Source organism: Eumetopias jubatus, unplaced genomic scaffold, assembly GCF_037043125.1.
Source record: "Eumetopias jubatus isolate StellerSeaLion01/CBP00866 unplaced genomic scaffold, mEumJub1_p1.0 scaffold_13, whole genome shotgun sequence".
Taxonomy (NCBI): domain Eukaryota; kingdom Metazoa; phylum Chordata; class Mammalia; order Carnivora; family Otariidae; genus Eumetopias; species Eumetopias jubatus.
The window spans coordinates 55,356,121-55,369,344 of record NW_028274819.1 but is presented as its reverse complement, the minus strand read 5'-3'; the positions used below and the strand labels follow the sequence as shown (position 1 = coordinate 55,369,344).

General features: G+C 42.0%; 1 protein-coding gene across 1 annotated transcript in view; it reads right to left on the bottom strand.

Annotated features, from left to right (window-relative positions):
- The window catches only part of MRPL48 (mitochondrial ribosomal protein L48), a 54,560-nt gene extending 48,264 nt beyond the window's left edge, over positions 1-6,296 (bottom strand). Inside the window, exon 1 of the mRNA XM_028115991.2 lies at positions 6,192-6,296. Within this exon, the coding sequence (XP_027971792.1) occupies positions 6,192-6,212 (21 nt within the window). The 5' untranslated portion in view covers positions 6,213-6,296. The remainder of the gene's footprint in view (positions 1-6,191) is intronic.
- Between the last annotated feature and the right edge of the window lie 6,928 nt (positions 6,297-13,224).

Here is a 13,224-nt window from a genome sequence, read left to right as displayed (position 1 = left end):
AGAACAAAAGTAATCTATTTTGGGACTATATCCACAAATACCCGCTCCTCCCAGTCAGCAAATGAAGAGCAGCTATAGCCCTGCAGCAAATAGAACAGGATGGGGATGCTAGTGAATGAATGAATGAGGACACAGCTGCCGCAGTGGGTTACAAAAACACTTGTGCCATGAGCTCGGAAGCCAAGAAGAGCAGGACTGCACAGCTACCAAAGACTGAAGTCATGGGGCCAAATCTCTGCCGTCGGACTAGCTTCACACCCCTCAGCCCCAGGTGAGTGGAGACAGTAGTGAGTCAGGGACCCATGAGGCAGGCAAATGTTTTATAAGTATTAACAGAGTACATTTGTGCATTAACAAATATTTAAAATAGCAGTTACTATGGGTATTAAAGAGGGCACGTTCTGCGTGGAGCACTGGGTGTTATGCACAAACAGTGAATCATGGAACACTACATCAAAAACTAATGATGTAATGTATGGTGATTAACATAACAATAAAAAATTTAAAGAAAAAAATAAAATAGCAGTTACTATCACTTATTGAGTATACCCTTTGTGCTCATCACTTTACACATACTATTTCAGTTCATCTTTACACTAATCCTCTGACAGAGGCATCATTGAGATAATTGCCTCTATTTTACAGAGGAAAAAACAGAGGCTTAGGAAAATTGTCCAAAGTTAGAGGTTTGATAAGAGGTGCCAAGAATTCAAACCCAAGGCTGACTGAATCCAAAGCCCATGTCTTCCATTCTACCACATTACCTCTCCAAAGAGTAATACCAATTAGTGAAATTCATATGCTAATAATAATAGCATCAATAATCCTACCATCTGTTGAGTACCTGCTATCTGCCAAACATTTCCTTTATTTTTTTATTTTTTTTATTTTTTTTTAAAGATTTTATTTATTTATTTGAGAGAGAGAATGAGAGAGAGAGAGAGCATGAGAGGGGAGAGGGTCAGAGGGAGAAGCAGACTCCCTGCCGAGCAGGGAGCCCGATGCGGGACTCGATCCCAGGACTCCAGGATCATGACCTGAGCTGAAGGCAGTTGCTTAACCAACTGAGCCAGCCAGGCGCCCCGTATTTTTTTTTTATTTTTTTTATTTTTTAAAAGATTTTATTTATTTATTTGACAGAGAGAGAGCACGGGGGGGGGGGGGCAGCAGGCAAAGGAAGAGAGAAAACCCGATGCGGAACTCGATCCCAGGACTCTGGGATCATGACCTGAGCTGAAGGCAGACGCTTAACTGACTGAGCCACCCAGGCACCCAAACATCATTTCCTCTAATCCTCACAACCATTCTGTGAGGTAGGTTTTTCTACCCCCATTTTACTGTGGGGAAACCAAAGCTCGGAAAGGTGAATTAATCTGCCTGAAGTACACAGCTGGCTAGTGGTGTTCTAGCTGATCTTTTCCTAAGTTCTTTTAAGATTGCTTTTGTTTACAGTTTTCCCTTTGGCCAAGTGTCTTCTTAATATGTTTAATATGTTGACTGTCAGAGTCTGTCTTTGCACTGAGTCTTTATGGAACTTAGACCTGGGTTTGAATATCAAAACTTCCATTTTAATAGTTGTATGATCTTTGGCAAATCCCATAAGAAATATTTGGCCTCACGGACGTATGATTTAATTTAATGAAATGACCAGAATTGGGACGAGCAAAAACCACTGAACTGTCCATCTTAAAAGGGTAAATATTATGGTACGTAAATTATATCTCAATTTTTTTAAAAAGAAAGAAAAGAAAGAAATATCTGGCCTTCTAGCATAACTGCTAGATTGTATTTCTAGGCCACAGATGAGCTTTGTTAAGCCCTATATCCTACCTTCCTCCAGGGCTAAATTGTTTAGAAATACCTGTGGTTACCTAAAATGTTAAGTCCAATCCCCTACCATCTCCCCAGGTCTCATCCCCATATTTCTCTGCATACTCTCCCTTGATCCAAGCCCCACTGCTTCTCTCCCTCCCAATTTCTTCTGGGACCTCTGGAACTTCAAATATGTTCTCATTTCGGGGCCTCTGCACATACTCTCTCTGTTTAAATTCTATCATTCTTCACGTCTTAGTCATGTAGCATCCTCAAGAAAACTTTCCTTACTGCTCAGACTTACTTGGATCCTGCTGTTACACACTCACATAGCACCCAGAATATTTCTTTTGTGGCATTTATCACAATTAGTTAAGTAGTTATATGTTTAATGAGCCTGTCTCTTTTGCTACGAATACAAGCTCCATAAAGACAGGAAACTGCTACATCCCAACATCTACCATACTCTCTGGCACACTGTGGGTGGTCAGTAAATATCTCCTGATTGAATTAATAAATCCCTCCAAACCTCACTTACTTAAGCTTTATTTTTTTTAAGATTTATTTATTTACTCTGGGTGGGGCAGAGAGAAGAGAGACAGAATCCCAAGCAGACTCCCCCACTGAGCATAGAGCCTGACGAGGGACTCGATCCCACAACCCCTAGATCATGACCAGAGCCCAAACCAAGAGCTGGACACTCAACCAAGCCATCCAGGTGCCACTCCTTATCTTTCAAGAGGTTATAAAAATATTTACCTCATAGAATTCTTGATACAATTATATGTTAATATATGAAAAGGACTTAGCAAGTGCAAGGCACATCAATAATGATCAAATTGGTGGCAGTGATGATAATGGTGGTGATCGTTCAGCTCATTTATTAAACAATATTTACCCTTGTGTGACAGGTGTTGAAGGTAAAACCATAAACAAAATAGTAAAATATCCCTGTCCTGCAGAATTTACATCTAATAGTGACCAGGATATAGCCAACTTCTTGACCATTTTCCTCGGCTCCTGGACTCCCTGACCTTCTATGCACCCTGAAATTTGTGTACTCCTATTTCACATCTTATGTCCTCCTAATGCATGTCTGTTGGTTTGTCATTTGCTTCAGTCCTCACTGCAGTTTGCTCACATGAACTCTGCTCCATGTCAGCCTTCAGTGTTTTCACCTGAAAACATCTCACTATGAGATCAGTCCCCAAGGTTGCTCCTTCTGACATACCTTTTGTGAGCTGCTCTAACTCCAGAGAGGGGAAGTACTGGCCAAGGTATGATGGCTGTCTCCCAGGGCCCCTTGTTGCTTTCCCTGCCTTTTATGCTGGCCAATATTAGGTTAAGCATATTGCACACATAATGACAAAGTCTTTTAGTATCTGATTTAATTGCAGATTAAATTGTATTTCTAGGCCACAGTTGAACTCCCCTCCCTTAACCATATCCTGTGGTTCAGAGGTATGGTAAACCCTGAGGAAAGAACAGTTATCTCAGGGTGAGTGACATCCAGACCTAAGCTAAATACTCCAGGACCATCCATTTTCTGTGTAAAGTAACTCATCAGGTGAGTCATTACTCATTCCCTGGTGCGTTCTGACTTCCACAGACATTATCCTGCCATCTTGATTGATCAGTATGTTTTCTGAGGTTTGATGAATATCAGCATTATGGTCTTAACACTACTTCTCCTTACTACTTCTGCTGAGCCAAAGAAGTATGTGATTCCACCCAGTTTTATTCCAGTAAAGCTGGGCTTTTCATTCATTTAAAATGTGAAAGGACTGTAAGCTAAAAACCTCTTGGGCTCTCAAGGAAAGAGTACTGAGCTAAGAGTTTGAAGTTCTAGTCCCAGCTCTAGCATGTACTTACATGTAATGTCAACTTTTGTTCAGTCACTGATTCACTCAATATTTATCAGGTACCTACTTTAGGCCAAGTACACTGTAGGTTGGGTACATATACATATAAAAAAATATATAGTTGCCTACCCTCAAATCTTTCTAGTAAAGACAGTAGATGTGCAAATTATTTATTACATTGCAATGTGAGATCAGTGTAATGGGCTGTATAGGAAAGGGAAGGATTGGCAACTTGGAAGGTCAAGGAAGGTTTTCATTCCTCATTTCACAGATGAGGAAAACCAAGATTACCAAATTAATGAAATGTGAAATACTCAAAAAAGGAAAAGCAGTGGGGTCTTAGGAGAGACAGAAACAATAGGCTCCAGTCTCAGCTCTATGGCTCACTTAAATGGCTGTTGACCTATTAAAAAAAAAAAAGCATTCATTAATTCAGGCATTCAGTAGGACATCTGAGAACTATTATGTACCAAACACTGTGCCAGTAGCTTCCATTTCATTTGTTGTGCCTATGAAAATCAAATGAAATTATGAAAATGAAAGCAGTATATAAACTGTATAATAATATTCATATTCCTAAAAAAAGAAAAAATAATATTCATATTCCTGCATATATAGTCCTTCACACCTTACAAGTACTATTATTTACATTATCTTCTATAATTGTTACGATTCTAATGATGGCATTATCATCTGCATTTTACAGATAAGAAACTGAAGCACAGAGAGGTCAAATAACCCACCTACCCACTTAAAGTCATATACATAGCAAGATATAGAACCCAGGTCTGATGCAAATCCCCTGGGTTTTTTTTTTTTTAAGATTTTATTTATTTATTTGAGAGAGAGCACAAGCAGGAGGAGCAGCAGAGGGAGAGGGAGAAGCAGGCTCCCCATGGGAATCTGACCTGGGGCTTGACCCCAGGACTCCAGACCATGACCTGAGCCGAAGGCAGACACCTAACCAACTGAGCCATCCAGGCACCCCCCTGGGTTTTTCTTACAAATGTAAAATATTAACACTTCCAGACAGGCTGGACAAAGATGGTCACAAGACTACATATGATTAGATGCCAAAAGATAATACCAGGTAGTTCAGAAAATAAACAGTCACTTTAGCCAAAGTAGTCAGAAAGGTTTTATGTTAAAGATGAGACCTGAGGGGCGCCTGGGTGGCTCAGTCGGTTAAACGGCTGCCTTCGGCTCAGGTCATGATCCCAGGGTCCTGAGATCAAGCCCCGCATCGGCTCCCTGCTCTGCGGGGAGCCTGCTTCTCCCTCTCCCTCTGCCTGCTTCTCTGCCTACTTGTGCTCTCTATCTCTCTGTCAAATAAATGAATAAAATCTTAAAAAAAAAAAAAAAAGATGAGACCTGAGCTGGGTGTTGAAGCATGGAGCATTTGGATAGGTGGTGAGAAGGGTGAGGGCACTTCAAGTGAGGGCAGAGGGGAAGAATAAAATAGTAACAAAGGCAGTCAGACTTGGAGAGGCCCTATCTGCCCTTTTATCTTTAGGTGATGCCCTAATGACACATTTACATGGACTCTCCTGTAGTATGGAATGGTAGGAAACAGTATTCCTTGAAAACTTATGCCTCCCTTTCAGCAGTCCTCAGAATCAAAGCAAATAGAGCAGGAGCATGGAGTCACCAATCTGACCATCTTTAACAGTGGAATTTTGAAAATTCCTGATTTTTTTCTATTATCCTTTCACCAGATCTGGCTAAATTCTCATAATTAGACTAAGGTGAGTATTAGTGAGTTATTTCATAAAGTAAGGCTTAAGCCATTAAGGAAACAAGCCTAAAAATATTCAGGGACCACCGCAAGATAACTACTGGTAGATCCACGAACAGCAACGATCATGCTGACCTATATATCATGGACATAAATATTCTACAATTAATGCCTAAAATAAAATTTTAACATAAATTGCTAAAAGTAAGTCATTATTCCGAGCAGCATTATACCACCAAAAGAACACAACTGAAATCTGTTAAGACGGCAAGGGAAGAGCAAGGAATGCATTTATCGTGATTCAGACGGTTTTACTGCATTTAAATACGGTTTTGTAAGTAAAAATTTAGTATATTACCCTCTTTCTATCGCTAAGTAGCCTCACATCCCAATCAGGTCACGGAGTCAAAATGGTATACTTAGAAAACACTCTGGAAGCGCAAAAATAAAATGACCTGCACAAGGTCAGACAGATTATCTGCACTGATCCTGGTTGCGAGATTCCCACTGCGGGGCTCTTCTCCTTCCAGGCCAATGGGCTGCGAGGGTGGCTGGTGGAAGGGGCGGGGCCCATGGGTAACCGCCTCCGAGTAGCCCGGGAAGTAGTGGAGGGAACACAACCCTTGACCACAAGGCGCCGCGTGTGCTGCCGGGAGAGCCTTGTTCTCGCCGGTGTCTCATACCCGGATGTCTGCAGAGGCGGTGATAGCCGGGCTGCCACCTCCCAGCTCTACTCTCCCCACCACCTCCGCCGCGCCCAGCGTGCGTGGAACCTACGTTACCTTTCCCAGAGCCCCGTTCATCTTTTGCTGCTGCGGCCGGTAACTGTGTGTAAGCTGAAGACCCCACCAAGCTGCAGCGATCCCCGGGCGTCTGAAAACACTGACGCAACGCCTCGACCGTGTCCAGTAACAATATGCGACCGAGACTCACTCAATACCCGCAGCACCTTGGTTCCGGTAGCTTCTGAGACTCAGTAGCTAGAAAACTCTCCAGACTCCGCCTCTCTACAGCTTAAGTGTCACCTTCACAGCAATTCTTCCAGGCAGAATTAATTGCCACCTCTCTGTTGTCCCCGTGCCTTGCACACGATTCTGCTATGTCAACCACCATACTGTGTATTATTTGTTACTGTCTCTTTCACATGTTTGACTGTGAGTTCCTCAAGGACTGAGATCCTGACTAATTCATTCCAGTGGCTAGCACAGGACATGGAGATCAGACTTCTAACCTTGATTTAAAAGCTGATTGGCCCTAAGTGAGCTTTTCTGACAGTCAATTGCCTCATAGTAATTGATAATAACTACTTTCTACTGACTGACCATTATGTGCAATGCATTATGCTCAGAGCATCACTTAATTTATTCCTCACAAGCCTGTTAGTGAAATATTATCACTTGATTTTACATATAAAGATATTCTGAGAGGTTAAGAGATTTGTCTGGGGCCAACCAACTGAAGCAGAGCCCAGTTTCAAACTCAGTCTCCTTTATGCAAACTGTGCCCCCTCTGATACACCTCTTCTCATATGAGATAATAATGTCACTGCACATTCAATTACTTACTTTAAACACATTAACCATTCACTTAGCGTGACTTTGTGCCAGTCCTTTGATTGAATCTTGGGAATACAGAGATGAATAATACATGGTCCCTGCCCTTAAGCGGCTCATAGAGAATTTCATCAAACTAAAAAGCTTCTGTGCTGCAAAGGAAACAATCAACAGAGTGAAGAGACAACCTACAGAATGGGAGAAAACAGTTGCAAGCTATACATCTGTTAAGGGGTTAATATCCAAAGTATATAAGGAATTCAACTCAATAGCAAGAAAAGAAGCAACTTGATTTTAAAATGGGCAAAGTCATTTGACACAACGTGGATGGACCTAGAGGATATTATGCTAAGTGAAATTAGTGGAAAAGAGAAAGACAAATATCATATGATTTCACTTATATGTGGACTCTAAAAAACAAAACAGACTCTTAAATACGGAGAACAAATTGGTGGTCCAGAGGGGAGGTGGGTGTGGGTGGGCGAAATAGGTGAAGGGGATTAAGAGGTACAAATTTAGGTTATAAAATAAGTCATAGAGGGATGCCTGGGTGGCTCAATCAGTTAAGCATCTGCCTTCTGCTCAGGTCATGATCTCAGGGTCCTGGGATCGAGTCCTACATCTGGCTCCTTGCTCAGCAGGGAGCCTGCTTCTCCCTCTGCCTGCCACTCTCTCTCTCTCTCTCTTCCCCCCCCCCCGGACAAATAAATAAAATATTTTTAAAAAATAAAATAAAATAAATAACAGAGATAAAATGTGCAGCATAGGGGCGCCTGGGTGGCTCAGTCGTTGGGCATCTGCCTTTGGCTCAGGTCATGATCCCAGGGTCCTGGTATTGAGCCCCGCGTCAGGCTCCCTGCTCCACGGGGGGCCTGCTTCTCCCTCTCCCACTCCCCCTGCTTGTGTTCCCTCTCTCGCTGTGTCTCTCTCTGTCAAATAAATAAAATCTTTAAAAAAAATTTACAGGATAGGGAACATAGTCAATAATATTGTAATAATCTGGGTGCCTGGGTGGCTCAGTTGGTTAAGCGACTGCCTTCGGCTCAGGCCATGATCCTGGAGTCCCGGGATCGAGTCCCACATTGGACTCCCTGCTCAGCGGGGAGTCTGCTTCTCCCTCTGACCCTCCCCCCCTCATGCTCTCTCTCTCTCATTCTCTCTCTCAAATAAACAAATAAAATCTTTAAAAAAATATTGTAATAATCTTGTTTGGTGACCGATGGTGATTACACTTATCATTAATGAGCACTGAGTAATGTATAGAAGTGTCAAATCAATATGTTGTACACCTGAAACTAATATAACATGGTATGTCAATTATAAGTCAATAACTTTTAAAATGGGCAAAGGACGTGAATAGACATTTCTCAAAAGAAGACACACAAATGGCCAACAGTGTATAAAAAGATGCTCAATATCACTAGTCATCAGGGAAATGCAAAACGAAACTACAATGAGATATCACCTCACACCTGTTAGAATGGCTATTATCAAAAAGACAAAAGCTAAGTTTTAGCAAGGATGTGGAGAAAAGGACACGCTTACACACTATTGGTGTGAATGTAAATTGGTATCACCACAATGGAAAACAGTATAAATAGTAAATATATAATGGAATATTACACCAGCCTTTAAAAACAAGGAAATCCTGTCATTTGTGACAACACAGATGAAACTGAAGGACATTATGCTAAATGAAATAAGATAGGCATGGAAATATAGGTACTATATATATATACTTTTTTTTTGAGAGAGAGCAAGGGCGTGAGCGGGGGGGGGGGGGGGGGGGGGAGCCGGAGAGGGAGGGAGAAGCAGAGGGCAAGAGATGATCTTAAGCAGGCTCCACAAGGGGCTCTGTCTCACAGCCCTGAGATGGTGACCCAAGCCAAAATCAGATGCTCAACCAACTGAGCCACCCAGGGGCCCCACTTATACATGGAATTTAAAGTAGCTGCCCTCAGGGGCAACTGGATGGCTCAGTTGGTTAAGCATCTGCCTTCGGCTCAGGTCATGATCCCATGATCCCACGGTCCTGGGATTGAGCCCTGAGCCCTTCAACAGCCTCTCTGCTCAGCAGGGAGCCTGCTTCTCGCTCTCCCTCTGCCTACAGCTCCCCACTGCTTGTGCTCTCTCCCTGTCAAATAAATAAAATCTTTAAATTTTTTAAAATTTTTTAAATAAAATAAAATTGTTAGAGTCATAGAAGCAGAGTATAGATTGGTGGTTAGCAGGCATTTGAGCGGCAGTTGGAAGCAGAATGAGGAAGTGTTGGTCAAAGCGTACAAAGTTCCAGTTATGCAGGGATAAATTAAGCTTAGAGATCTAATGTACAGCATGATGACTACAGCTAATAATACTGTATTGAATACTGAAAATATGCTAAAGCAGTAAATTTAGGTGCTCTCATCACAAAAGATACCTATTTGAGGAATTGATATATTAACTAGCCTGACCATAAGTAATCATTTCACTTTGTATATCAAATCATCATATTGTACACCTTAAATATATACAATTTTTAAAAGATTTTATTTATTTGACAGAGAGAGAGAGACAGAGAGAGAGGGAACACAAGCAGGGGGAGTGGGAGAGGGAGAACCTGGCTTCCCGCTGAGAAGGGAGCCCGATGCGGGGCTCAATCCCAGGACCCTGAGATTATGACCTGAGCCGCAAAGGCAGACGCTTAATGACTGAGCCACCCAGGTGCCCCAATATATACAATTTTTAAGTGGCTGATAGAAATCAGTAGGGAAGCCAAGTCATAAACAAATAATTATAAAGCAATGATGAATTCTAATTACAGAGATATACACATAAACTCTGTGTATGAAGGGAATACTTGGTCACATAAAGTCAACATCAAGTGAAATAACAAATATGCAGTTATTTTTATTGTTGCTGTTATTATTGCTGCTACTGTTTTGATGTTATTGTTGTTCTTAGCAAAGCTAAGATGTAAAATCTGGTAAATATAAATGGGGCTTCAGTGATAGGGAGTTTGCTTTATTGTTAGAAACCCTGTCAGGATACCTTATTCTGTTGGGGTGCCTGGATGGCTCACATTGACCATCTGACTCTTGATTTCGGCTCCGGTCATGATCTTGGGGTTGTGGGATCATCAGGCTTCAGGCTCCTTGCTCAGTGGGGAGTCTGCTGGATTCTCCCTCTCCCTCTCCTTCTGCCCCTTTCCCTCTCCCTCTGCCTCTCCCCATGCTCTCTTTCTCTCTCTCTAATAAATAAATAAACAAACAAACAAATCTGTTTTTTTAATCCCTTATCCTATTTTTTTATTATTTTTTTAAAAGATTTAATTTATTTATTTGACACAGAAAGAGAGATAGAGAGCACAAGCAAGGGGAGCGGCAGGCAGAGGGAGAAGGAGAAGCAGGCTCTCTGCTGAGCAGCCTGATGTGGGACTCAATCCCAGGACCCTGGTAAATGACCTGAGCTGAAGGCAGCCGCTTAACTGACTGAGCCACCCAGTCGCCGGTATCCTATTTTTTTTAATCACTTTTTCCTATGATGAAATTCCAAGGAGCTACAAAGGACTATGTAGGTAAATCTATGTCCCCCAAAGGTAGCCCTTAACCCTTTGGGGACAGAGTTGTTAAGAGATCATCTAAAGAGACAAATTCACAGTTAAGTGATACTCTGAGCATAATGCATTGTGCATAGTGGCCACTCAATAGAAGGTAGTTATTATCAATTATTATGAGGCAATTGAATGTTGGAAAGGCTCACTTAGAGTCAATCAACTTTTTTTTTAAGTTTACTTATTTCTTTTAGTAATCTCTACACCCAATGTGGGGCTCAAACTCACAACCCCAAGATCAAGAGTCGCATGCTCCATCGACTGAGCCAGCCAGATGCCCTTCAATCAGCTTTTATATCAAGGTTAGAAGAGAGATCTCCATGCCTGTGCTAGTCACTGAAATAAATTAATCAGATAGGATCTCAGTCCTTGAGGAACTCACAATCAGATATGTGAAAGAGATACTAACAAATAATTAATACATAGTATAGTAGAAGAAATAGCAGAATTGTGTGCAAAGTATTGGGACAACAAAGAGATGGCAATTAATTCTGCCTGGACAAATAGCAGACAAGTCATACCTCCTCCATCACAGTGATTGGTCTTTGCCTGCATGTGTATCCAAAAGCTGTTGAGATTTTAGAAGTAAATTTTTAAATAGAAAAAAAATCTGTCAAGTTCCTAGTTTGTGTCAGGTCAATCCTTTCAGGTACATGGTTTCATTCAACTCTCCCAATAATTGTGTGAAGTTGAGAATCACTCACTCATTTCATAGATGAGGAACAGAGGCATGAAGAAGTTACCTAGTTAACATAAGTCACACTGCAAATGATGACCTATCTGATTTCAGCACCTGTGTTCCTTCCGTTGCACGGGACAGCAACTATAGGTTTCCAAAAGGGCAGAATGGCTAGGCCAGAGAGTTTCTTTCCTTGTCTAGTCCAGGTAAATGCAACCGGGTAAGACACAAACCCATCTTTGTGTTGTTCATACACTCTGAAGAGGGAGAAAGCTGAGGGGAAGAGAGTTAAGAAGGAAGAAAAGGACAATTAATTCTGTTAGCAAAGCACAAGGATTCTCAAGACAACTAGAATACTTTAAAAGGTCAGGAATCTAGAACCCAAAGGGAAGGTGAAATCAACATATATGGATGTAAAGACACCATAGCAGTATCCTTTAATGTGTCAGAATGGATATTATTGTTGCCAAGCTCTGCTGATGATGTCATGTGTTATAAAGGAATATCATACAGATGTGGCCAGAAATCCTTGCATATCAATTATTCTGTAGTTTCTCTGGCTTATTTTGTCTCTAGCCTTTAAAAATTAAGCCTCCCACAGAGAAATCAAGACAGCTCAACACAGGCCACTTTCCAGGTACCAAGGCTCCTGCTTTCTTGCTTTATCCTTCTATATGAGCTGCCCAAGATAAAGGATATACCTTATTCATCTTTGTATCTCCGACATCAAGTCCAGGGCCTGGCCCATGGTAATATGCATCTGGTGAACTGAATTGAAAACTTCCTACTCTTCTTTCTCTTTTGTCTCGTACCTCTATGATGGCTTTTTTTTTTAAGATTTTATTTATTCATTTGAGACACAGAGATACAGAGAGAGAGAGAGCATGAGCAGTGGGAGAGGCAGAGGGAGAGGGAGAAGCAGACTCCCCGCTGAGTCAGGAGCCCGATGAGGGGCTCCATCCCAGGACCCCGGGATCATGACCTGAGCCGAAGGCAGATGTTTAACCATCTGAGCCACCCAGGCGCCCCCTCTATGATGGCATTCTTGTCTGCACATCCATTAGTGGCAAAGTAGACACATAAGGATGGAAGAATGTGTATAGAATATGGGCTCAGATCCAAACCTGCTTCCACCATTTATTCACTGTGTGATTTTGAAAAAGAGAGACTAGTGAATGTTTGAGGGACTTTAAGTTTGACTGAAATGTATATATGGAGAAAAAAAAGTGGTGAGAAAAGAGACTAGAGAGGCAGAATAGAGTCAAAGTGTTAAATTCCAGGCCATAGTGTTGGAGAGGCTTTGACCAGTCAAGAACTAGTAAGGAGTAGAATATTGGAGGAGAGAATGGAGGCAGGGAGTCCAGCCAAAAGACCAGGGAAGTAATTTAAGTGAGAAAGGCAAGGGCCCAGTTAAGGGTCTGATAGAAATGAATAAGAACCAATGTTAAGGAGGTATAATGGGCAGGATTTGGTTAAATGGTTAGGACTGATTAGATGTGCATAGTAAAGAACATTTTGAGTTATAATCTGAGACAGGTCCTATAAATAGGTGGCAGGGAGGCCAGTTTCCCATTCTCCCAGGCATGTGACCTACTGCTTCCGCACTCTATTTCCTGGAAGCCCCTTGGTCCATCATCCCAGAGTGGGAAATAGATTGAGGCTCACCAAATCCCTCCTGACTTCCCCAGTGGGAGAAACAGAAGAAAAGGGGTAGAACATTCGAATGACACCTGTAAAGGCTGCCTGAAGCAAACTCTTTGTGTTTACATTCTGTATACTTTTGCCTTCTATTTTTTTTTTTAAGATTTTATTTATTTATTTGACAGAGTGAGACACAGCGAGAGAGAGAACCCAGGCAGGGGAGTGGGAGAGGGAGAAGCAGGCTTCCCACGGAGCAGGGAGCCTGATGCGGGGCTCAATCCCAGGATCCTGAGATCATGATGCGAGCCGAAGGCAGACGCTTAATGACTGAGCCACCCAGGCGCCCCTAG